General features: G+C 39.9%; 1 protein-coding gene across 1 annotated transcript in view; it reads left to right on the top strand.

Moving 5' to 3' along the window:
• The first annotated feature begins 3,873 nt into the window (after positions 1 to 3,873).
• ATRN (attractin) overlaps positions 3,874 to 26,083 on the top strand; it is a 124,415-nt gene continuing 102,205 nt past the window's right edge. Inside the window, exons 1-6 of the mRNA XM_011943310.1 lie at positions 3,874 to 3,957; positions 5,373 to 5,426; positions 8,469 to 8,582; positions 13,925 to 14,053; positions 15,461 to 15,666; positions 17,644 to 17,812. Coding sequence (XP_011798700.1) covers positions 5,404 to 5,426; positions 8,469 to 8,582; positions 13,925 to 14,053; positions 15,461 to 15,666; positions 17,644 to 17,812 — 641 coding nt within the window. The 5' untranslated portion in view covers positions 3,874 to 3,957; positions 5,373 to 5,403. The remainder of the gene's footprint in view (positions 3,958 to 5,372; positions 5,427 to 8,468; positions 8,583 to 13,924; positions 14,054 to 15,460; positions 15,667 to 17,643; positions 17,813 to 26,083) is intronic.

Genomic DNA, 26,083 nt, shown 5'->3' with positions numbered 1-26,083 from the left:
CCCGTCTCGGCCTCCCAAAGTGCTGGGATTACAGGCTTGAGCCACCGCGCCCGGCCTCCTGGCCTTTCTCTTTCAAATTCCTTTAAACTTTCAGTAACCACTTGTTGGCCATTTATTAGAACACAGGGAATTTTGAATTAAAAACTCACATAATTTAAAAGAAACAGGAACACCTAATGCTGAGAGGATGTGGAGAATAGCATATTCTCATACATTACTGGTGCAAATGTGAATTGTTGCAGCCTTTTGGAAAATAATTTGACAGCTTGGTTAACAATTAAAATTCATATTCCTTTTGGCCTAGTATACCTCCTCCTAAGATTTCTAATCTTAGAAATAAAAGCCCAAGTAAGACCATATGTATAGGGATAGTTATTGCAGTGATGTACATATTTATTGTCAGCCAACTGAAAATGAAATGAACATTAGTAGGGAAAGGCAGGAAAAATGATACCTCCATAGGTGGGATATTATGCTATATAAAGAAAAAATAAATTAGACTAATAACAGATTAGTTTGAGAAAGTTCCGTAAGGTTTTGTTGAGTGAGCAAAGAAAGATGCAGAAAAGTATGTAATAATTTGCGTAACCAAAAAATAATTTAAGAGAACCATGCCTATATCATAGGCTCATGAGTATGAAGAAAAGTATTTAGGAATTCCTGCTAGGTGGTTAAATGTTTACCTTGGTCAAGGGTGGGTCAGAGTAACTGGGGAAGTAGGTTAAAAAAAAAAATTTGTCTGTGATCATATCTATGCATTATCTGCAAAATTATATAAATATGTATGTTTAAAGATACTAGGTAAACATTTAAAATAAAATTGACCTATTTCCCAGCCTGAGCAACATAGCAAGACTCGTCTCTAAAAAAAAATATTAATTAAAATAAATTAGCTAGGCATAGTGGTGTGTGCCTGTAGTCCCAGCTACTCCAGAGGCTGAGGTAGGAGAATCACCTGAGCCCAGGAGTTTGAGGCTGCGGTGAGCCGTTGAGTGTGCCACTGCACTCCAGCCTGGGTGTCAGAGTGAGATTCTGTCTCAAAAACTAAAAAAACAAAAAACACAATTATTTCTTTTCTAAAACTGATGCTGATTTGCAAACCTAAGTGTTCATGTGAAGTCCACTGAAACTCTTAGGAGTAGAAGAGGCATAGTGGAGAGCCATAAAACCTTTTATGTTAGGCCCTAAAACAAAGAATCAAGGAAGTGTGTACACACACAACATGCAATAAAACAATAACCAGTGAGAAATTTACCTAAGAAACTCGAAGCCTAGAGTAAGGTGGTTTTTGTGGGTGGTTGATACGATATTTTCAGGGACTTTGCATTCCTTTGATTTGTCATTTTTGGTGTTGGCTTTGTGTTTAGGCATAGCACAGGCTTTGTGTTCAGGCTGTAGTACTTCCAGCTGTAAAATCCAGCCATAGGCAAGTCCAGAGAGAGAAGAATGAGACAGTCTCTTCTTGGATGTTTGTCATAGGCTGTTTTTTTTAAAGCATTTGCTAAGGCTGAGTCTGGGTTACAACTTGATTTTAGTGTTGTAGAGGAAGGTGTTTTAGGAAGGAAAAGCAGAGTTAGGCAAAGGAAGAAGTTGAGCTCCAATGCAGTCCTGACAAAGGGGAACTCTGGGTCAGGGTTGCTTATTTGAGTTGCCCCATCTTGGATTGAAATGCCTGGGCCTTTATACTCTTTATGGTATGGGCTGCCATGGGAAGGGCAAAACCTGCAGCAAGGCAGCCCCTGAAGGAGTTGATGTTCTGCTGACCACCTTCCCTGCTGCTGCTGGCAGCAAGTCCTTCCTTGAAGAGGTGATCTAGGTGGCGTGTCTCCCTGTCCACACACTTTCTTAAGAATAAGAAAATATTTCCTGGAAGTCATCCGTCAGATGTGCCCTCACATCTAAGTATTAGATTAAATGCTGTGTCAGAGATTCATGGTTACACATCATAGCCTTTTCGTAATTCTCTAGTAAAAAGAATTCTGATTTTGTGATGGGTACATGATCATCTGGGATAATGGCTACATTTTTCAGCCTCCCTCTACTTGTAGACATGTCAGTAACTTCTGGCTAATTGAATGTAAGTTGAATTTTCATGTGTGACTTAACAGGGGGAGAGAGGGTGTGCCCCCATTTTCTTTTCCTCCTTCCTGCTAGGTAGAATTTGGGTATAATAGCTGGAGCTTGAGCCACTATCTTGGATTATGAGGTAGAAACCACATGTTGGGGATGACAGAGCAATAGTATAGAACAGCATTAGGTCCCTGATGATCATGGAAATGCCTTGGATTTCCATGCTCTGGATTGCTTACCTTTGGATTTTTTTTATCTTGGTGGTTAGTCCATTACTATGTAGGTTTTTCTGTCAGTTGCATTAAAGCCTAATTTTTATTTTCTCTCTCTCTCTATATATGTGTGTATATATGTGTCTATATAGATATATATTCTTTTTTTAAAATAGAGATGAGGGTGTTGCTGTGTTGGCCAGGCTGATCTTGAACTCCTGACCTCAAGCAGTCCTCCTGCCTCAGCCTCCAAACTGCTATGATTACAGGCAAGAGCCACCACACCCAGCCCACACCTAATTTTAATTGATACACATTTCTAATTAGTCGGTGGCAAGGGGCATGGGAAAACATGATTGGCTTCAACTAACATTTTGGGGTGGAATGGATTTTGGGGAGTAAGGCATGGATACATCTCTATCAGGCGAGTACAACAGAGGGAGAGAAAGGCAAGAATATCAAGGGGTTTGCAGGGTATGATTCTTGTGATGGACTATGGGGTCTTAACTAGTTATGTGAGAAAGTGACATGTGTGGATGGTAGGTGGTGAACAGTGAAGAAATGATAGCTCGGTATATTATTGGTCTCCATGGGGCTGAAGACTCATTGGAAAGGGGGAAATAGGCTAAATGAACTGGAGACATGAGACAGTAGTCAGAGGTTAGGGTGCTTTTTTTGTGGGTAATGTTGTTACTGGTAATAGCAAGTGCCAGAGAAGGGGATGGCTAAAGAGGGGTGGAGGAAAAGATAGTTAATGGTGAGGTTAAGAAATGGAGAGGCTGGGTTTTGGATGGAACATCTTAGATGTTGATGCAGATAGTGGAATAGAGTGAACAATTTAGTAATATCTTTAGTGCATTAGGAGTAGCTGGGAGATGACTCAGAAGGTAAGGGAGGCAGATCCAGAAGCGAGCATGTGTTCCGAGTGGCTGATGTTGATGAAAGAGGGAAGAAAAATGATCTGGAAACAGCCATGATGAAGGAAATAGCGTCCTTCTTAAATATTAAAAATTTTTATATAGCAACAGATACTTGCTGGTTGCAGTGGCTCATGCCTGTAATCCCAGCATTTTGGGAGGCCAAGAGAGGAGGATTGCTTGAGGCCATAAGTTCAAGCCTGGCAACTTCGTGAGACTCTGTCTCTACAAAAAATAAAAAACAAATTTAAGAAATTTATGGCTGGGTCTGAAGGCTCAAGCCTGTAATTCTAGTGCTTTGGGAAGCCGGGGTGGGAGGATCTCTTGAAGCTAGGAGTTTGAGACCAGCGTGGGCAACATAGCGAGACCCGTCTTTACCAAAAGGAAAAAGGATGACATAAAATTAAGATTTAGGTATGTTTTGTTCATTCCTGTTGCTTTTAATATTTTGCTGTCTTCTTTTTTCATGTATGTGATAAGTATTTGTTTCATCTAAATTTATGCAATCTGAATATAACTAGTCATTTTCTACTGGTTACAGTATGTGTTAATGTGCCCATTATGTTTAATTTGTATTATATTAAGAATTAAAAAATACTAATATATGAAAATATATAAAAATATATGAAATTAATATCATAGACTTAAGTTTTCTTTCTTGATTTAAATTACAGACTAACTGGATCTTCTGGGTTTGTAACAGATGGACCTGGAAATTATAAATATAAAACGAAGTGCACCTGGCTCATTGAAGGACAGTAAGTAGAAATGGCTGACTTAATTTTTGTTTTTTTAGCATAGAGGTCAGTGTGACATTAGTTTTCCCGTGAATAAAATTAACGATTTGTAGCATAAAGTACTTAAAACATTTACTTGATAACCTTTCATTTGACAAAATGAATTTAATTTTTCTTAGCCTTCATTAATTTAAAAGTTTCATGTTGATTTAATGCTGCAAATGAATTGTACACACCACAAATTTGTGTATTTCCAACTGTAATAGTTCAGAAATGGTGTTATATATATATATATATTTTTTTTTAAATTTTTTTTTTAATGGGACAGCGTTTTGCTCTTGTCACCCAGGCTGGAGTGCAGTGGCTTGATCTCGGCTCACTGCAACCTCCACCTCCCAGGTTCAAGCTATTCTCCTGACTCAGCCTCCTGAGTAGCCGGGATTACAGGTGCGTGCCACCACGCCCAGCTAATTTTGTGTTTTTAGTAGAGATGGGGTTTCACCATGTTAACCAGGATGGTCTGGAACTCCTGACCTCAAGTGATCCGCCCACCTTGGCCTCCTAAAGTGCTGGGATTACAGGCATGAGCTGCTGCGCCCTGCCACAGTTAAATATTTTTAATGGTTTGCTTAAAGCATTAGAAAATTACAATAATGTGTTATTTTTCTAAGTATCTATTTTTGTTGTGGATAAGAAAATTGTAATAACTGTTATTGCCTAAGTGATCCCTTCTCTGGACCCACTATGTCCCTCTAGCTGTTGCTTTTTTTCTCCTTGTCTTCATGGGAGACTTTTAAAGCAGTATTTCTCAGACTTTTTTGGTCTCAGGACTTCTTTACACTCTTAAACTTTGAGGATTCCAAATAAGTTTGTATATTATTTATTTATTTATTTATTTTGAGATGGCGTGTTGCTCTGTGGCCCAGGCTGGAGTACAGTGGTGTGATCTTGGCTCTCTGCAACCTCCACCTCCCGGGTTCAAGCGATTCTCCTGCCTCAGCCTTCCGAGTAGCTGGGATTACAGGCATGTGCCACCATGCCCAGCTAAGTTTTTGTATTTTGTAGTAGAGACAGGGTATCACCATGTTGGCCAGGCTGGTCTCGAACTCCTGACCCCAAGTAATCCTCCTGCCTTGGCCTCACAAAGTGCTGGGATTACAGGCGTGAGCCACCGCCCCCAGCCCCAAATAAGTTTATGTTTGTCTGTGTTCACCATATTAGAACTTATAACCAACAAATATTATTTATTCATTTAAAAGCAACAATTATAAGCCCACTACATGTTAGTACAAATGATATTTTAATGAAAAAGAACCTTATATTTAAAAAATTGTAGTGAAAAGAATGACATTGTTTTACATTTTTGCAAATCTCTTTAATGTCTAGCTTGATAAAAGAGCTGAATTATCATATCTTCTGCATTCACTTTGTTGCAGTATGTTATTGTGATTGAAGCCTGTCAAGAAGATGAGGCCTCACTTGAATATGAAGTAGGAAGAAAGATATTAATAGTACAGTATTTTAAAATAATTGTATATGGTCTTCTTTGATACCATATCAAAACTTAACAAGTAATAATTTCTTAAAAGTAAATTGCAATTGGAATCTGAAACTATGTGAAGGAACTTCTGGTACTTGTGAAATTAAAATCCATTGGTTTTCTTGCACTGAATGGATCTTTTGCCCATCCATGATTTGGTAACATGATATATAGGTCATTTGGAAAACAACAGGTCATTGAATTATGCAGATCTTCCATATGTTGATATATTTATTCCCTTACATAATATTTAAAAAATCACATTGGTTAGTATCACCATCAGTCTCCTCAAAAAATTATAAGTGTGGCAAATAACAAATTTTCCAAAATCCTGATTACTACTGGAAAGCTTGTATTTTATCTTTGGCAGCAAATACTGTCAGTTGTTTTCTTTGAAGTGACAGGCTTGCTTTCCTAATTTTTAAGAAAATGTCTGCCAGATGTCCAACTCTGAATAACCATAATTTGTTGATTATTCTTTCAAGTAAGCATGGTAAATGGTGTTGTAAGAAAAAAGTAGCTAGTTCAGCTTGCAACTTAAACAGTAGCAAAAGTGGTTTTCATTGAGAAAACCATGGCGCTTCTGTTAGGCAAGAGAAGTGTTTTATATTTACTTTCCATCTTGTCAGAATATTAAAGAGATGTCTACTAATTGGTCAGGATTTAATAAAATTAGAAGTTTTAAACTGCTTAATCAAGATATCCTTAAATGAAACTGGCAGTTTTTCTTTTTCCTGTGAGCAGTTGGTGGTGAAGAATAGCAGTGATCACTAGTACCATTTGCTGCTGTTGTCTCGATTTGTTCTAAGATGCCCACAGTTTCACCCACCATTGCTCATTGAACCATTAGTAAATGCCAGCATGGCGATAAAATATATGCTATCTTAGTTTTACTGTGAATATAGTTTTGACCTCCTGGGACTTCCCATAAGGGTCTCAGGACCTGTAGCATTTTGTGGACTTCATTTTGAGAAGTGCTGCTCTAAGGAGCTCTGCTCTGTCCTATCAGTTCATAACCACCTGATGCCCTCCTCCACTTGTTTTTCTGAATGTGCTCTCAATGGTTGTTCCTCCTCAGCGTAAGCGAAAAACTAAGCAAAGAAACTTTCATTCCTCCTTTTCCTTATTCCCCACATTTAGCCTGTCAGTAAGTTCTGTCAGTTTTCCCTTTAGATTGTCTCCCCAATCCATCACCAGACTCCTTTTCACCTCTATCTCTACAACTGGGAGAGCCACCATCCTCTCTCTCCTGGGCCACACAGTAGCCTTGAAATTGGCCTCCTGCTTTTGCCCCTTGCCCACCTCCCACTTCTCATCTCTTAAGATTTTCTCTGTTTGCTGTGTTTCAGGCACGCTGATTTTCTTCATGTTGCTTGGACATGTCAGCCTCTTTCTCCCTTAAGACCATGCTGTTCCCTCCGTCTGAAACGTTTTTCCCTGGGCTTTTCACATGGCTTGTCTCTTGTCATTCTCATATTGCCAAAGCTTACTGGGCTATCTCCCTACTACTTTTTGTGCTGCCACATCACCTTCTTTTAATAATTCTTCACAGTATTCATCACCATCTGAGTTTACTTGTTTATGTATTTATTTAGTTGTTAACCTAGAGATCTTAGATAAGTGTGGGGTAGAGGAAAGGTCTAAACTGGAGAAATAGAATTAGGCATCAGCAGGATATAATGATGTTGATATTCCCAGAGCTTTCTGAGTGGAGTGTTGGACTGAAGCCAGGCTAGAGAGTGAAGGGGTGAGTGAGATAGAGGCACTGGAGAAAGCAAAGTTTTCTGCAAAGTTTTATCTTATTAGAAGGAGAAATGGTAGGGCAGGTATTTGGTAGAGGGAGAGTCGGGATTTGAGGCTTTTTGTTTTTATTTTTATTTTTTTAATTTTTTTTTTTTTTGCAACAGAGTCTCGCTCTGTTGCCCAGGCTGGAATGCAGTGGTGCGATCTCAGCTCACTGCAAGCTCCACCTCCTGGGTTCACGCCATTCTCCTGCCTCACCCTCCCGAGTAGCTGGGACTACAGGTGCCCACCACCACGCCTGGCTAATTTTTTTGTCTTTTTTAGTAGAGACGGGGTTTCACTGTGTTAGCCAGGATGGTCTCGATCTCCTGACCTCGTGATTCTCCCGCCTCGGCCTCCCAAAATGCTGGGGTTACAGGCGTGAGCCACCGCCCCCGGCCTGTTTTTATTTTTGTAAAATATGTGATTAAGCAGATTTAAATGTGGATGCAAAAGTTCCAGATGAGAGGGAGATGTCAAATATTTGAGAAACAGAAAGAGAGGCAGATAGATATAGAATTTTGGAAAATGGGAATTTTAGGGTTTTTTGTCTGGTTGCTGAGCATAAGCAGGGAGATGGGACTGGGTTATTTGAAACAGTCGTTGAGAGTAGCAGTTGTGGAGAGTGAGAGAGAATTGGTAGGACTGCTGGCAGAATCTAAGTGCCATTTGCAGCTGGAGAACAGAGACCAATGCCGAAACCAATTTACCCAGTGGTGTGGTACAGCTTAGGTTTTTTGTTTTTTTTTTTTACCTCCACCACCCCCCCTCTTTTTTTTTTTTCCTGATTCAATCTTAGAGCAGATAACTGGTTTCCTGTAGAACAGAGCTTTTGCCAGCCAGTGCCATGAAAAATCAGAGGGGCTGGCAAATTTAGAGGATTGGCAGGCATGTTTATGAAATAACATAGTGTGGAATCTGAAGTTGAATAAGGAATTGCAGAAATGGTAAGGCTAATTGGTTGATTCAGCGACCATTAAAGAGTGGCCACTGAATGGACTGTAAGGCCCAGAATCATGGACCACATCAATTTTGTTTCCCATTGCATGTTTAGTAGTCTTGCACATAGAGAGTACTAAATAAATCTTTGACAAATGAAGGAGTACTGATGGGGCAGTTGTTAGACTGTGTTACATATTATTAATTTAAAAATCTGAATTTTTATATTCTCAAATGTCTGATAGTTATGATAATTTTTTATTCTTTTCAGGCCAAATAGAATAATGAGACTTCGTTTCAATCATTTTGCTACAGAGTGTAGTTGGGACCATTTATACGTTTATGATGGGGACTCAATTTATGCACCGCTAGTTGCTGCATTTAGGTAAGCTCAGTCATATAAGCGTTCTTTCATCATTGTTTGATTTCTGAATTTAAACATATCTTCTGGATTGCATTCTTACTGGGTTCACCTTTATTATCACTTAACACATTTATTTTATGGAAAAAATACTAGTTCTTGAGTCCCACTATCACTTGTGTGTTAGTGCTAACTTGGTTTCTGTAGCTCTGGGTAAGTTTCTAGGCATAGTACGTGACTTCTCTCTTCAGTTTCCTGATCTGTAAAATTGTGATATTTCTATTAAGTTCACCTGCTCCTTGTGATGGTGGTGAAGTTTATCGTTACAAAATGTTTTGAGAGTAATATGTTGAATGAAACTATTTATGTGAAAAATTTAAATCAGGAAAACATCCATCACATTCCTTGTGTAGTGCCCATTGCATAGGCCTTCAGGAGTTATTTGTTGAATTCAAATATAATTGTGTGTGTGTATGTATGTGCATCATGAGTGAGGGAAACTTTTTGGAACAGTACACATAAAATGAACAGTGGCTACCTGTGGGGAAATCAAGAACATACTTATTATATATATTTTTTTCAATAAGTACATTTACATTAGTAGTTAAACAGAAGCAATTTAACACCAAATATATGGAGTGTTCTGAACTGTTAGGGTGTTTTACTTTTGATTAGCAACAAGTAGCTGTATTGTTCGTTATGTTTTTGGCCACATGGGAATTCAAAACTGTCTCTAATTTTCTTCCTTTTACTTGATAGAGGATTTTAAAATACAATCATGTGTCACTTGGCAACAGGAATACGTTTTGAGAAATGTGTTATTAGATGATTTCATCATTGTGTAAACATCATAGGGTGTATTTACACCAATAGATGGTATAACCTACTGTACATCCTGCTTATATGGTACAGCCTATTGTACCTAGGCCACAAATCTGTACTGCATCTTACTATACTGAATACTGTAGGTAATTGTAACCCAATGGTATTTGTGTATCTGAACATATCTATACATGGAAAGGTACAGAAAAAATACAGTATTATAATCTTATACAACCTCTGTCATACATGTGGTCCGTTGTTGACCAAGTGTCATTATGTGGTGTATGACTGTATGTTTTTCTAAAATGCATATCCCCTTAGGAAACCACCTGCAACTGGCTTTCTAAATTTCTTTGTCTCAAACGTTTTATTTCCTTTACTTTAAAAAGAAATCAGTTCAACAAATATTTTTTGTGTTTCTCACGTGGGGCTTGTCTGGCTGATGTCCTGTGTGGGTGAGGAAGTTAACAGGGAGCAAACAGTACACAAGGACAGGAGATCAGGTGACTGTTGTGTCCTCGTGTTTTTCTACCCGCTTTGGCTTAGAAATCTCTCGAACGTATCTTTGAACTGAGAGCCAAGGCCATTTTCTGGGTTTTAAAGGTTCACTTACAAGGCCAAAGAGCAGGGTGGATGGCTGTGCTGAACATTTAAAGTGGCATTGGTCACGTGTTGGAGTGTGTATCTTTATGCCAGCATTTGAAACGTAACTTGTAGCAAGAAGCACCCCAAACTTTAACACAAGCCCAAAAACTAAGTGTGATGTTATCATAATAGTACATATGTTTGTTGATTAGAATTCATGTAGCTCTTGTTGTATGCCAGGCACTTTGAATCAGCTTATCAGGAGCCTTGTAGGAACATGAGCCAAGCAGGTGTACATCACTCTGTGGTTCACCTGGACGGTATATTTGATAAACAGTGGTAGCAGTGGTAGAGCAGAGAGAGTGATTGAGAAAATTCTTCAAAAGAACATTGTTCCTTTTAGAGTTTTTTTTTTTTTTTAAGAAAGTTATGTGCTGGTGGGGCAGTTGTTAGACTGTGTGATCTAGAGGAACTCTTCCCCTTCCCTCTTCCCTTTTCCCCTTTCCCCTTCTCCTTCCCCTTCCCACTTCCCCTTCCCCTTTTCCTTCCCTTCCTCTTCCCCTTCCTCTTCCCCTTCCCTTTTCTTTCTCCCCCAGGCTGCAGTGCAGAGGCAGGAACGTAGCTCACTGCAGCCTCAACATCCTGGGCTCAAGAGATGCTCCCACCTCAGCCTCCCCAGTAGCTGGGACCACAAGAATGCAACACTATGCCCAGCTAATTTTGTGTGTGTGTGTGTGTGTGTGGAGATGGAGTCTCACAATGTTGCCCAGGCTGGTCTTGAACTCCTGGGCTCAAGCAGTCCTCCTGCCTTGGCGTCTCCAAAGTGTTGGGATTACAGGTGTGAGCCACTGCATCCAGCGGAAGATTGCTTTTGACATACCTGTTTCCAGGTGGCCCTGGTCTTGTCAGTACTTATTCCATCAGCATTTCAAGGGATTCTGGTGTATATAACCAGTGAAAGCATGATGATGGTTAACCCTTCATTTACATCTCCAATCAAATGTCACCTCTTCCAAGAGGCCTTCCTTTCACCCTTTCTAAAGTAGCACCTTCTGTTCTTTCCCTCTGCTCTCCTTCCCTTCATAGCATTTGTCTCTACCTGGCATTATGTATGTGGGGAGTATCTGGGCTTATTTGTTGTTTTTCTGATGTGAACTACATGAAGGCAGGGACATAGTCTTATTCGCTGTTGTATTCCTGGTACCTAGAACAGTGTCTCACAGGTAGTAAGTGCTTAGTAAATATTTGTTAGTTGAATACATAGTAGAAAATGCATCACTATTTTGTAACTCCTGGAGCACCAGAGTTTCAGAGTTCCTAGAGTTCTGTCTTCATATTAAAAATTGAAGGGCCAGGCGTGGTGGCTCACACCTGTAATCCCAGCGCTTTGGGAGGTCAGGAGTTCAAGACCAGTCTGGCCAACATGGTGAAACCCCATCTCTACTAAAAATACAAAAAAAAAAATCATCAGGGCTTGGTGTATGCCTGTAATCCTAGCTACTCAGGAGACTGAGGCAGGGGAATTGCTTGAACCAGGGAGGTGGAGGTTGCGATGAGCCGAGATTGCGCCACTGTGCTCCAGCCTGGGCGACAGAGGGAGACTCTGTCTCAAGAAAAAAATATATATATATATATTGAATGAAGGGCCAGGCACAGTGGCTCAGGCCTGTAACCGCAACACTTCGTGAGGCCGAGGCAGGAGGATTACTTGATCCCAGGAGTTCGAGACCAGCCTGGGCAACAGGGTGAGACCTCATCTGTACAAAAGATTTTAAAAATTAACCAGCCGTGGTGGTGTGTGCCTGTAGTCCCAGTCACTCAGGAGGCTGAGGTGGGAGGATTGCTTGAGCTCAGGAGGTCAAGACTGCAGTGAACTGTGATTGTGCCACTGCACTCTAGCTTGGGCGACAGAGTAAGACCTTGTCTCAAAACAAAACAAAGCAAAACAAAAGGAATGAAAATCCCTTTCCCTCCTCATTTTGATTCCTTGGTTATGGACTCTTCCAGTCATTTTTGTATGCATTTATATAGGTACATGTAAATGTACACGTGTACTAGGCCCATTGTTTTGCAACTTGCTTCTCCCCCATGCCCTTATCAGAATGCCTGATGAGCTTATTTTTAGTCCCGCAGACCTATGTAATATGCAGTGACTTATGTAGTCAGATTTCTGGGCGTGAGCATTTAGATGGGTTCCACCCTGTTCGCATCTGAACAGTGCTGTGGTTAGGATTCTTGTATATTGGTCATTGTGTACATGAGCAAGTATTTTTTCTACAAAGAAATAGAATTGCTAGGTCAGAGTGAATGAGCATGAGGTTGTGTGTCTGGAACAGATTGCGTAGGGCTTGGCAAGGATCTCGGCTTTTACCAAATACAATGGTAGTGGTGGTGGTGGTGAATCAATAATAAGGCAAAAATCACGGACATATGAAGAAATGCAACAGCAGGTAGACATAAGAAAAACGATTAACCTCAGGAGTAAGAAGAACTCAGAACAACGATTTAAAAATTGCTTTTTACTTATTAAATTAGCAAAATTAAAATAGAACCTAGTAGTCCTTGCTGTTGGCAGAGTGAAGTGGGATGGATCCTTCATTCTGTATTGATATGATTTCAAGTTACGTATCTCTTCTGGAAAGCAAGTTGGTAATATGGCTCTAGAGTCTTAAAGGCATCATTTAGACCTTTTTACTCAGTAAGTGTTTTGTTTTTTTTTTTTTACCAGTCACACAACAAACATTTAGAATCTATTATGTGCTGGGTTGTGAGTGAGGTCCTAAGGAGAACCTAGGGAGCTTTTAATGATATAGAAAATGCATATGTTTTATTTGTAAAATAGAATATACAATGTAAATAACATCAATTAGGCTAAGAAAATGCATTAGAGTGCTAACAGTGTTGGAGTTATGGGTGTTTGTTTAGCTTCTTCATATTCTTATATAAATATTTTATATAAAATATCTTGGGTGCTGTGAATCAAGCCCGTAATCCCTACGTTTTGGGAGGCCGAGGTGGGTAGATCACCTGAGGTCAGGAGTTCGAGACCAGCCTGACCTACATGATGAAACGCTGTCTCTACTAAAAATATAAAAAAATTAGCTGGACATGGTGGCGGGCACCTGTAATCCCAGCTACTCAGGAGACTGATGCAGGAGAATCGCTTGAACCCCGGGACACAGAGGTTGCACTGAGATTGCGCCACTGCACTGTAGCCCGGGCAACAAGAGCAAAACTCTGTCTCAAAACGAACAAACAGGCCGGGCGCGGTGGCTCACGCCTGTAATCCCAGCACTTTGGGAGGCCGAGATGGGCAGATCACGAGGTCAGGAGATCAAGACCATCCTGGCTAACACGGTGAAACCCCGTCTCTACTAAAAAAAATACATTAAAAAAAAAAAATTAGCTGGGCGTGGTGGTGGGCGCCTGTAGTCCCAGCTACATGGGAGGCTGAGGCAGGAGAATGGTGTGAACCCGGGAAGCGGAGCTTGTAGTGAGTGGAGATCGTGCCACTGCACTCCAGCCTGGGCGACAGAGCAAGACTCCGTCTCAAAAAACAAACAAACAAACAAGCAAACAAACAAGAAGAACTCATGTCTTTCAGCAATGTATGTGTAGTATTCATCACTCATAAAATTTGTTACTTTATGTGATTGTGGAAGTTTATTTTTTCAAAGAAGCACTATAAAAAGTTTTATAAGAAAAAGAATAGGGCCATTGATTTCAAATCTCATTAGAAATACAACTCAGAATAAAGGAAGCTAGCAAAAGATTCAGATCTGTTCCTCAAGGATCCAGAACTAATAGGGTAGCCCTATGTATTTATCACAGGAATTTGCCTCTCTTCCTGGATGTGGTTTTTAAATTATAAGGACGGATTTGTTTTTAATTTGTGTCTGCTACAATTTGACATGTCTGTGCTTGTGCTTCCCTCTATAAGAAGTGTGTTTTCATTTCAGTGGCCTCATTGTTCCTGAGAGAGATGGCAATGAGACTGTCCCTGAGGTTATTGCCACATCAGGTTATGCCCTGCTGCATTTTTTTAGTGATGCTGCTTATAATTTGACTGGATTTAATATTACTTACAGGTAAGATTTTTAAGTCTAGTATTTGTGGTTTCATTCAGGAGACTATCTACTATGTTTTAACAACAGTAATGGCTAACATAGATTGAGAGCTTACAGTGTGCCAGGCATAGCATCAGGTAGTTTACATGGATTTTCTTATTTAAAATTTTTCTATAAATTCATTGAGGTCTGGTCTCTGTTTTTCTACTCATTTATAATTGAGGAAACTGACAGGAAAAGGTTAAGTAGATTGTCAAAGTAAGTGGTAGGAACACAATTTAAACCCAGGTGTTGCTGCTGTTGAACTTCTCCTAGAAGAGGGGGACTTTTCTGCTAATGGACAAAAACATTGGAATTTTACAAAGTACAGCTCAACAAATATTAGTAGTTGTCTTGTACTCAATAGTAGGAGAAATCTGTATCATTAAAGTACCTTGATAGCCCATTTATCCCTCCCTTTTAAATTCTGAATTATATTGTTTCGAAGCACTGTCAGTACAAGTATCTTATGTTATTATGGGATGCATTATAGTTCAATTGTTTTTTTTTTTTTTTTTGAGACAGAGTCTAACTGTCATCCGGGTTGGAGTGCTGTGGCACGATCTCGGCTCACTGCAACCTTCACCTCCTGGGTTCAAGCAATTCTCCTGCCTCAGCCTCCTGAGTAACTGGGATTACAGGCACCCGCTACTATGCCCAGATAATTTTTTGTATATTTAGTAAAGACGGGGTTTCACCATGTTGGTCAGGCTGGTCTCGAACTCCTGACCGTGATTCTTCCGCCTCTGCCTCCCAAAGTGTTGAGATTATAGTTGTGAGCCACTGCGCCTGGCCATAGTTCAATTCTTACATTAAGTTAAAGTAGCCTGCCTTCTTCCATCTGAAATGAGTAGATAAAATTACTAAGGAATTTTAAATATACCAATCTGGGCAGTAACCTTAAATTCTATTATATACAAATTTTCAGAGACTATACAGAGGAATATGTACCATTAGGATGGTGGTTTATTGTTGGCAGTTTGTTTTATTCTTTTCCTTCCCGAACTTCCAACCATGAATTCAGCAATTCTGTAAAGCTTATCATTAGCAGGCTACTAAGAAGAATAGGATAATCCTCCCACCCTTGAGGAGCTGACAGTTCTGCAAAAATCTCCTCCCTCTTTGTAATTTCTTTGACTTTATGAGTTATTTATTCTTATCCTCTTATTATGAGAATCCAGCAGGGTTGATTTGATTTCATTACTTGTACCTCAGGCTCTAGCTATGCAGTGTTGAGCAAACCCATTTGGACTGAATCTTTAAGTACTGACGTTATGCTTGTGAATGAACTGAGACAGTGAGATTCTTAAACCTGTGTGGGAGAAAGTTCTGCTAAGTTAATCAAAGTGTTGTGTTCTGTTAATGTAATTTTCCCTGCTATTTTCACAGTTTTGACCTGTGTCCGAATAACTGCTCAGGCCAAGGAGAGTGTAAGATCAGTAATAACAGTAATACTGTTGAATGTGAATGTTCTGAAAACTGGAAAGGTGAAGCATGTGACATTCCTCACTGTACAGACAACTGTGGTTCTCCTCGTCGAGGCATCTGCAATTCAAGTGATGTCAGAGGATGCTCCTGCTTCTCAGGCTGGCAGGGTAGGAGCTTCTTTCATTTTTACTTTTTCTTCCATTTATAGAACATTCCCAGCTAAATAAATAGATTGACTTTATTCTTAGCACCTATATAGTTTATATTAGTCAAATACCAGGGAGCATTTAAGCTTGAAACATCCCTCTATCCAGCTGCTTATGAATTTTAATTTCATAGATGTGTGGTCGTGGTCTCTAGAATTATGGAGGGTAGGCTGTTTTTTGTAACCTGTTTGTGAAAGTTGAAGAACTTGGACTCGGTCATAAAAGGATGTAGCAGAGAGCCAAGCTGGGAGGTTGGACAAGAGCTGACAATAATGATATTTCCTCAGAAACACACTCTAAGTTCAGAGAAAATTGGAATCAGTTATATATTAGAATCTTAAAGGAATTAGCAAATAGTATTATCTACAGAAATAATTAAAGAAGCTTTAGGGAATTCTTTAAGGGGTGAGTGATAGCAACTGTTTTGTTTTTTTTTTTTTTTTAGACGGAGTCTCGCTCTGTCGCCCAGGCTGGAGTGCAGTGGCCGGATCTCAGCTCACTGCAAGCTCCGCCTCCCGGGTTTACGCCATTCTCCTGCCTCAGCCTCCCGAGCAGCTGGGACTTCAGGCGCCCGCCACCTCGCCCGGCTAGTTTTTTTTTGTATTTTTTAGTAGAGACGGAGTTTCACAATGTTAGCCAGGATGGTCTCGATCTCCTGACCTCGTGATCCGCCCGTCTCGGCCTCCCAAAGTGCTAGGATTACAGGCGTGAGCCACTGCGCCCGGCCAGTAACTGTTATTAATTTGGTGATTTTCCTTGTAAACTTACCCCTTCCTCAGAACCTTTTTATTTTGAAAGGAAATATGCTTGTTTAAATACCTTAGTTTGTTGGGTTTGGCTGACATTGTAGAGTTAATAATTGAAGCATTTCAGTATCTACCATTGTGCAAATATTGCAGCAGAAGCCAAACCTCCCAAGAATGGAGTCTGTCTCTTCAGTTTGTTTGAGTTTCTTGATTTACCAGAAGATGGATAGTTTGTATGATTGCTCCCAGGTCTAGTTATCACACTTATTCGTCCATATCCACAAATTCTGCATCTGCAATTTCAAACAACCGTGTGTAGAAAATATTCAGAAAAAAACACAATAAAAGATAATACGGGCTGGGCATGGTGGCTCACGCCTATAATCCCAGCACTTTGGGAGGCCAAGGCACGTGGCTCACCTGAGGTCAGGAGTTCGAGACCAGCTTGGCCAACATGGTGAAACCCTGTCTGTACTAAAAAATAAAAAAATTTAGCTGGCCATGGTGGCAGGCACCTGTAATCCCAGCTACTCAGGAGGCTGAGGCAGGAAAATATCTTGAACCCTGGAGGCGGAGGTTGCAGTGGGCCGAGATCATACCACTGCACTCCAACATGGGTAACAGAGTGAGTGAGATTCCATCTCAAAAAAAAAGATAATACAAATAAAATATACACATATGAAAACCATTTACATAGCATTTACATTGTGTTAAGTATTATAAGTAATCTAGATATGAGTTAGAGTATATGGCAGGATGTGTGTAGGTTATATGCAAGTGCTACACCACTAGTTTAAATTAGGGACTTTGAGCATCTGTGGATTTTGGTACCAAGGGGGTCCTAGAACCAATCCCCTGTGGATATCGAGGGATAACTATATATGTTATCCTTAAGATTTTTCATGTGAATTATTTATTTATCTGGGCTTTCTCCTGAGAGTTGCTTAAGCAGGTATTTCATTACCAAAAAAAACTCTAACCTGGATCTAGTCAAGTCATCATTAGAAAGTATATGATTTACCCTTGGTCAATGCCCTGAATAAATTAAAATAACAAATTAAAGGATTTGTCTGATATTTAAATGCTAAAGGAAAGACTATTATTTAAATGTTACATTTAGATGATGAAAACTTGAAATGCAGTAAGCTTTAAAGCTGTATTTTGTGAAGCTAATTCATTATGTTTTTATTAGGTCCTGGATGTTCAGTTCCTGTACCAGCTAACCAGTCATTTTGGACTCGAGAGGAATATTCTAACTTAAAGCTCCCCAGAGCATCTCATAAAGCTGTGGTCAATGGAAACATTATGTGGGTTGTTGGAGGATATATGTTCAACCACTCAGATTACAACATGGTTCTAGCGTAAGTTGTTTTAAACATTTTTGCAAGAAGCTTAGTTTTTTTATTTTGAAAATTTATAAAGCACAGATAAGCAAAAATAAATCACCAGTAATTCTACTACCTAAGGAAAATCCCTGTTAATATTTTGGTAGTAGTCTTTCAAATTGTTTTGACATATGTTGAGTTTTTAAAATTGAATGCTACAAAAAATTCATTGTCATGATACCATTCATGTTTTTCAAATACTGTCTCTGATGTTTTGCTTTAAGTTTTGTAGTAAATTCTATGTAAGTAGGGGATTACTTTATCTTTTAATTTAATTAATAGTTCCAAGGTCAAATGGTTTGAATTTATAGTTTGCTAGTGGAAATTATACCATCGTCTAATACGTCCCAGGGTTCAAAGTCTGTTTGCTGATCCCATGCTGCTCATTTTGAAGGGAGAGTATCTGTTGTCATAGTGGAATTAGCTGTGGAGGTGGACTTGTAGAAAATAATTTATAAATTTAATCTTGCTGATTTTATTACCTGGAACTTTTTTCTAGGCATTTTCTGTTAATGAAGATTGTCCAAAAAACCAGCATCTGTTCATTAAGGGATTCTGGAAATATGGCAGCGGTGGCCTAGTTTCTGCATCCCCCATAGTCGTTAAAACACATTGTACAACTAGTCTAGCAAAATCAAAGAAATGCAAGCAAATTCTGTAATAAAACTTGGTCAGACTGGGCACAGTGGCTCATGCCTATAACCCCAGCACTTTCAGAGGCCGAGGTGGGTGGATCACTTGAGATCAGGAGTTTGAGACCAGCCTGGCCAACATGCTAAAACCCCATCCCTACTAAAAATACAAAAATTAGCCAGACATGGTGACAGGCACCTGTAGTCCCAGCTGCTCAGGAGGCTGAGGCAGGAGAATTGCTTGAACCTGGGAGACAGAGGTTGAAGATCAGATGGTTGTAGGTGTAGAGCCTTATTTCTGGACTCTATTCTGTTCCATTGGTCTGTGTATCTGTTTTTGTACTAGTGCCATGCTGTTATTGTTACTGTAGCCCAGTAGTATAGTTTGAAGTCTGGTAACCTGATACCTCCAGCTTTGTTCTTTTTGTGTAGGATTGAACTGGCCCAATCTCTATTCCCATTGCTGCTGCCCTAGTTCAAGCCCTTTAATTTCTGATGAGACTCCTGCAATGGTCAGGTCAGGTTAGTAGTCTTCCTCCAGATTCTTTTCTTTCCCCATACATAGATTCAAACTATTTTCTTTGCCTGGAACACAAATGCTTTCCTGAATATGAATTTAAAGTCACATACTATTATAGTTTTTAGGTATACAGATTTTAGGCATTTTCATGGTTTTCATCAGAAGAACCGTTTGCCAGCACTGGGAGTGGCACAGGTGGCACCCAGAGATCTCATAGAAAATTGGATCTCTACAGAGCTTTTCTTACACATCCTCCTTCCCTCTGGGGGAAAGAGAGCTGTCAGTCTCTATTCTTTCTTGGCTGGACAACCCAGAGGAAGCCCCAGAGTTGTTCAGGGGCTCATGCTGTCTTTCCAGACTCTACCTCAGCAAGTCATTTGTGTGGGCACCTCCTAGACTGTGTCATTATCAATAACTGCAGCCCCTCTATAATCTCATTCTAAACGTTCCACATTCTACCCCCCTTCTGTGGTGGACACTGTTGGTGCCTTGCCTAAATCTCTTTATTTTTACCTGGCTGGTGCACACAGTTACCTGATGCGGTGCAATTTGGCTGTTGTCAGTTCATAGCTGACCCTTTATCTGAAGAATTCTCTCAGCAGATTGGAGCTGTCTTACCCAGGAACACCTAGAATACTCTACCACCAGGATAGCCCCTAGTATAGTGACTAACCAGTTTAACTGGAACTCTCCCAGTTTTAGCACTGAGTCTTGTGTCCCAAGAAACCCCTCAGTACTGGATGAAATGGGATGGTCACCCTGGCCCCCAGCCACTGACTGGCTGGATGGAGGTACGTGAGTCTGACCCTGCTTCTACATGGGAAAATTCATGTTCCAGGGCTCCCCTTGGGATCAGGCAAAAGCTATACTTCAGCTGAGACCACCTTTTTGCTTATCGTCTCCTTCTTCCTACTGCCTTGCTTATCTCACTTCCTGATGTTTGTCAAGAGAGCATTCCCTCAGTAAATCACTTGTACAGGAATCCCCATCTGCAGCTCTGCTTGCAGGAGATCTTACCTGAGACACTTTGCAATCTTTTCACATCTTTCTCTCTAATACCCTAATAGTCTTTGATCTCCACATGGGTCCATAGTTCATTGATTCTTTCTCTCTCCCTCTCCTGTTCTCCTTCTTAACTCTAATATCTTCTTTTCATTTTCAAATTCCTACCACCTTTTCTTCTGTTTTCATTCTCAGTTAATGGCCTTGCTTCCTGCTTCTCTTTTGAAAGATAAAGGTCAGAAAACTATTTCCACAAACTCCTGCCACCACATTTCCCCTTCACCTACATCTGTGCCCCTTTATCGTCTTCTGTAGATCAGTGCTGTCTCATAGAAGTTTCGGGCATGATGCAAAAGTTCTGTATTACCCTGTCGTGTCACTGGCCACATGTAGTTATTTCACACCTGAAAGATGGCTAGTGTGACTTAGGAGCTGAATTTTTTATTTCCCATTGTTTGTTCTCATCTTACTTGATCTGGCACCAACATTTGATGTAGTTAATCCTTCCCTCCTCTTTTAAACACTTTCTTTAGTTGACTTCCAGGATGCCACATCCCCTTGATAATTTTTTTAATTCCGTATTCCTTCTCAGCCTCTTTAGCTGGTTTCTCTTCAACTGACTGACTTCTGAATGATGTCAGATCAGGGCTTAACCCTTGGTCCATTGCTGTCTGTTTATTCACTCTTTTGGTGACCTCATGTAATATCTTGGCCTTTTATACTTGGTGACTCCCAAATTTGTATTTGCAGCCTAGACTTTTTATCTGAGCTCCTATCTCCAGCTCTTTAATTGACATCTCAACCTTCTGTCTGTGTACTAGGCATCTTATGCTCAGCATGTCCCACACTCATCTTTTTCTCAAGGCTGCTCTTCCCCCAGATGTCCCTATCTCAGTTAATGGCCACTCCATCCTTCTATTTACTTAAGGCAGAAATCTTGGGTCATCTGCGACTTCTTGTTTCTTCACACCCCATATTAGTGTATTTATTAGTTATCTCTTGCTACATAACAAATTACAACAAACTTAGCAGCTTAAAACAATTTGCATTTATTATCACCATTTTGGATGGTTAGGAGTCCTCTGTAGTCAAGTTGTCAGCTGGCCTGCATTCTCATCTAGAGGCCTGAGTGAGGAAGAATTCATTTCCAAGCTGGCTCAGGTTGCTGGCAGAGTCAGTTTCCTTGTGGTTATAAAACTGAGGGTCCCAGCTTTCTGCTGGCTATTGACTTGAGGCTGTCCTCAGTTTACGGAGGCTGCCTTCAGCTCCTAGAGCTTACCTCAGTTCCTAGAGGCCACCTAGTTTCTTGTCAGCTGGGCTTCACCAGTATAGCTGCTTACTTCATCAGGCTGCAAGGAGAGTCTCTAGACTTGAGTCCGCTAGCAGGATGGATGTCACAGAAATGATATCCTATCATCTTTGCCATATTCTGTTGGTTAAAAGCAAGTCATAGATCCTGTTTGCCTCCTAGGGGAGGGGATTATACATGGGTATGAATACCAGGAGGTGGAGATCATGAGGACTACCCCAGTGTCTGTCTGACACGATAGGTCAAATCTTGTTAGCTCTACCTTTAGAATCTATCCCAAATCTGATCACCTCTAGTGCTGCCACCATGAGAAGAGAAGGTGAAATTAAAGGCATGAAAGTGATTATGCCTTCTGCTGTTATACTAGATGTTATGAAAGGCACATATTTACCATTATGTGATTTTACCCTAGCATCCTCCCTCTCTCTTGATGCAGGAAATCTGGGAGTCTTTAGATATTTCCATATGTTCTGCTTCTCATACCATAATTTCATATTAAGCCCCCTCAACTCTGTCACCAAATACATGTCATATTTATTCTTTTATCTTTATGTACAGCCTGTTATTATCTCTTACTTAGTCTTCAGCAGTAGATTTCTATCAGATCTGTTCATTTCCATTTATTCCTATTAATCAAATTGCTAAACATGAACTGGGGTGCCATTTAACAACATAAATAGTATCATTTACTACCTTCTTAAAACCCATCAGTGTCTTGCCTTTGGACTTAAGGCCCTGCATGATGTGACCACTGTTTACCTTCCCAGACTCAGTCTTTTCCTATCCTGCCATCATTCACAGCACTCCTGCTCCACCAGCCTGCTTTCTTACCCGAAACATACAGTGTACATCATTACCTTAAGAGCCTGTGCGTTTGCCATTCCCTTAGTCTAGACTGTTCCTGCTATTGCGCCTCAGGGCTGGTGTCTTCTCACCCTTTAGATCTCAGTATGGTTTTCCCACAGAGAGATCATCTCTGACCATCCAGTTCAGACATTTCTCCCTGTTGTTCTTTTTTATAGTCCTCATTTTCTTTATGGCATTGTTCGTGATTTTTAGTTATGTCAGTGCACGCTGTTGTACTTCCTCATTGTCTGGCTTTGTGAAGTTCTTCAAGGTTAGGGACCTTGTTTACTCACTGCACTCAGAGCTTAGCTCATAGAAGGTACTCAGATAAGTATTTATCAAATAAACGGGAGAGTAAATGATTTATTTCCTTCACAAACATCTATTCCTGGAAATATTAATATCACCTATTACCTTTTTTTGACTGACATACTTCATGAGCCACATTGTTTTTTGGATCATAAATTTTTTTTTCTACTTGATCAAAACATGATTTTCTACAGCTTTATTGGTTTCATGTAAATATTAGCATAGTTCTAAATAATGAACTTTCATGAAAAGTTAATTTAGTGATTCATTTTAGAAGTAGTGTTTCTGGAACTTAGATAACAGATTTTTTTTTTTTTTTTTTTTTTTTTGAGACGGATTCTTGGTCTGTCGCCCAGGCTGGAGCATGGTGGCACAATCTTGGCTCACTGCAAGCTCTGCCTCCTGGGTTCACACCATTCTCCTGCCTCAGCCTCCTGAGTAGCTCGGACTACAGGCGCCTGCCACCACGCCTGGCTAATTTTTTGTATTTTTAGTAGAGTTGGTGTTTCATCATGTTAGCCAGGATGGTCTCAATCTCCTAACCTCGTGATCCGCCTGCCTCGGCCTCCCAAAGTGCTGGGATTACCGTCGTAAGCCACTGTGTCCGGCCAGATTACAGATTTTATAGTCATTTATACTCCTACATGAAAGTATTTTAGGAATTGCTCTTACTGTCCATTTTCCTCACATTCCTGTTAATGCAAAACTTTTTAGTTGCATTAAAAAGCAGTTCCCCTTTTGTTACCCAATGGTCCTCTTGTGAAATAAGTGGTCTTGGTCCCCTGGATTAAGATTGGCAGTTGAAACTTTATTACCAAATTTCTTTCTCTGGAGCAGAAGAGAGTTTTTGTTTTTTTTCTTAAGTTTAAAAAAATAATAATAAATCGATCAGCGGTCCACCAAATAAGCAAAATAACATCACCGAGTCCAATAAATGTGAAAGCAGACTCATGGAACACCAAGTGTGACCTGACCTCTTACATACCCCACGGAAACAACACTGGGGGAGATTCTGATAATTCTCAGTGATAGCCCAAAATCTAGAAGGGAGCAAACTGAGTGAGCATTACTGTTTTTGACTGTAACTAAAGAGTAGGAGACATAGTTGCTGGGGAGCATCAGGTGAAAAGGGGAGAAATTGACCAAGTGGCTGATTCCCTACCCAGAACTCAGGGCTTCCATTTAAATTAGAATATGATCTGAGCACTGTGGTAGACTACAAACAAAATCTCAGAGGAGAGGAGAGTCTGGATATTTTATTCTAACCGGCTGCACACCCTCTCATCTGAGCCCCAACATGTCCTTAGACTTCAGAAGAGTAGATAGAACATAAAATACCAGCCCTCACACTAAAGCTATGGAAAGGATGGAAATTCGATAAACTTGTCTTAGATACAGTGGGAACAGAACTAAGAAATCACCCACACTTTGCAAATAAAATGTCTGGAGAGCTATGTCTAACCTCAAACAAGATGAAAGAAGTGGCATTGTAGCTAGTGCAAATATTCTGTGATGAAAAAATAAAGAGGAAAAAAGACTGCAGCCTGTAAAATCTAACAAGAACCCATCATGGAAGAAAAGCAGCTTCAAGGAGTAGAAGGAGATTCCTTCCAACTGCTTCGTGCTGCAGATCAACTTAATGAGAATTTGAATTCAGAAAAACAAGCTAGAAGACAAGAAGATGATAGTAACAGAAGAATTGGGAGGTTGTAGGCCTAAAGAAATACGAATAAATTAGATACAGCAAAAATTAGAATGAAAATTTAATTACTGACAGGTTGAGATAATTGTGTAATACATTGGGGAAAAAAACAGAAAAGCAAAAACACATGAAGGACAGAAGGTGATCAAATAGAACTATAATTGCTGTCACTGAAGAAAAGTACCTAACACATGTAACAGATGGGTTGAAACAGCACAAGGCGTTTCAGAAAAATTCTATAGTTTCTCAATGACAAAACCTGATTTGATCAAGTTATTGAACTTTTTGTGCTTGGAGTGTATCCAAGAAAAATAAAGTCATTGAACTTTTGGGATAAAGGACAAATTATTACTTGGGAAGCCTCAGGTAGTTTTGTGCCGTCTGCTGGCTGGGGTCATGTCTAGTCTCCACAGAGCCTTTGCCTTGGTCTTTAGGTGGCCCGATTGGGTTACCAGTCTATTATGGAGTTTGAAACCTGTACCCTGTGGTACATGATGGTCATTGGCTTGCCAGCCATCCTAGAGGGGTCGAGGGAGGTGCTGTCACTCTATGGAAGACATCTTTTTCTGAATTCCTGGAATCTGTCTTTGTTATCTTGGATTCAGTTCCCAGAAGGAGCATTTATCTGGTACTTGGAATTTATGTTTTATTGCATCAGTATTATTGTTCTTGTCTTATTTTTTTTTCTCTGTGTTGAGAGATGATTAGCATGTTGTTTAAGTGTCTTTTGGCAGTTCACCTTAGCCAGATTTTGGGGACCTGCCAGCACCTAAGTGTCTCTGACAAGCTCTTGGTCTGACTTGTTGACAGAAGAGGAGCAAAATACATTAAGAGACAGATTGGGCACTCTCTGTGCCCTTTGATAGAAATGTGGAGACCTGTTTCTGTGCTTCCTCTGTTTCTTTCCTTTCTTTTAAACTTACAGAAATAAGCCTCTGGCTTGAACGTAAGGTCTATATGTGTAGTCAGAAGCTATATGAGTCCTCGGGAGTCACCTTTCACAGCCAGAATTCCACAGAAGCTTTGCAGTGGTATGCAGTCCATTTAATAAAAACATATTCCTGGATGGATTTATTTCTATTTGAAGTAAAATACAATATCATGTCATAAAAAAATAGAGGTTGCGGGTAGGCAGAGAAGAAGAGAGAATGAGAATGATTCACACTTCTTCAGGCTTCCAGGCAGAAAAGCAAACCATGAAAAAAGAGGGAAATAAGCTGGCCACAGACTTCTCCATAGCAACATTTTCAATACCAGCAGTGTTCAAGGGAGCAACATCTGCAAGGTTCTGAAGGAAAAAAGGATGGTCCAAGAATAGTATACCCAGCCAAGGTGTCATTCAGCTGTAAACGTGGAAGGTGGATATTCTCAAACAGGAGTGAATTCAGGGAAATAGTACTATGAGCTCTACTTAAACAAAACAAAACAAAACAAAAACCCACTTGACAGTGAAATCCAGAGGAGAATTGAAGAGCTCAAGAAAGAGAGGTTGTGGTAAAGGGACTATGAGGAGATTGATTCAGCTAAAATTCAGGACTAAGTAACTATGGAATTACTTTTACCAATTGTAGTGCAAATGTTAAGGACCTGGACATTGTAAAAATTTTATAATAAAAATTGGAAGAAGAAATGAGAGGAAATGTGAGTGCTAAGATTTTTCAACTTTTAAATTGCAAAGTTTAAATTTAAATTGCAATTTAAATTGCATATAACTTTAAATTCAACCTCTAAATAATTTTTCATGTATTTTTAAGTGTGTAATATTCCAAACATATATAAAATAATAGTTGGTGCCAATTTATATGCAATTCATATTTAATAGTTGTCACCATTTGTTATATTTGCTTCAGATCGTGTATAAAATATTTAAGATAAAAAGAAAGGCTTAGAGAAAATCAACACCAATGGGTTCACCACCAGGTTAGAA

Source organism: Colobus angolensis, unplaced genomic scaffold, assembly GCF_000951035.1.
Source record: "Colobus angolensis palliatus isolate OR3802 unplaced genomic scaffold, Cang.pa_1.0 Scaffold219, whole genome shotgun sequence".
Lineage (NCBI taxonomy): Eukaryota > Metazoa > Chordata > Mammalia > Primates > Cercopithecidae > Colobus > Colobus angolensis.
The sequence above is the reverse complement of the archived record's forward strand: the minus strand, read 5'-3'. Positions and strand labels throughout refer to the sequence as shown.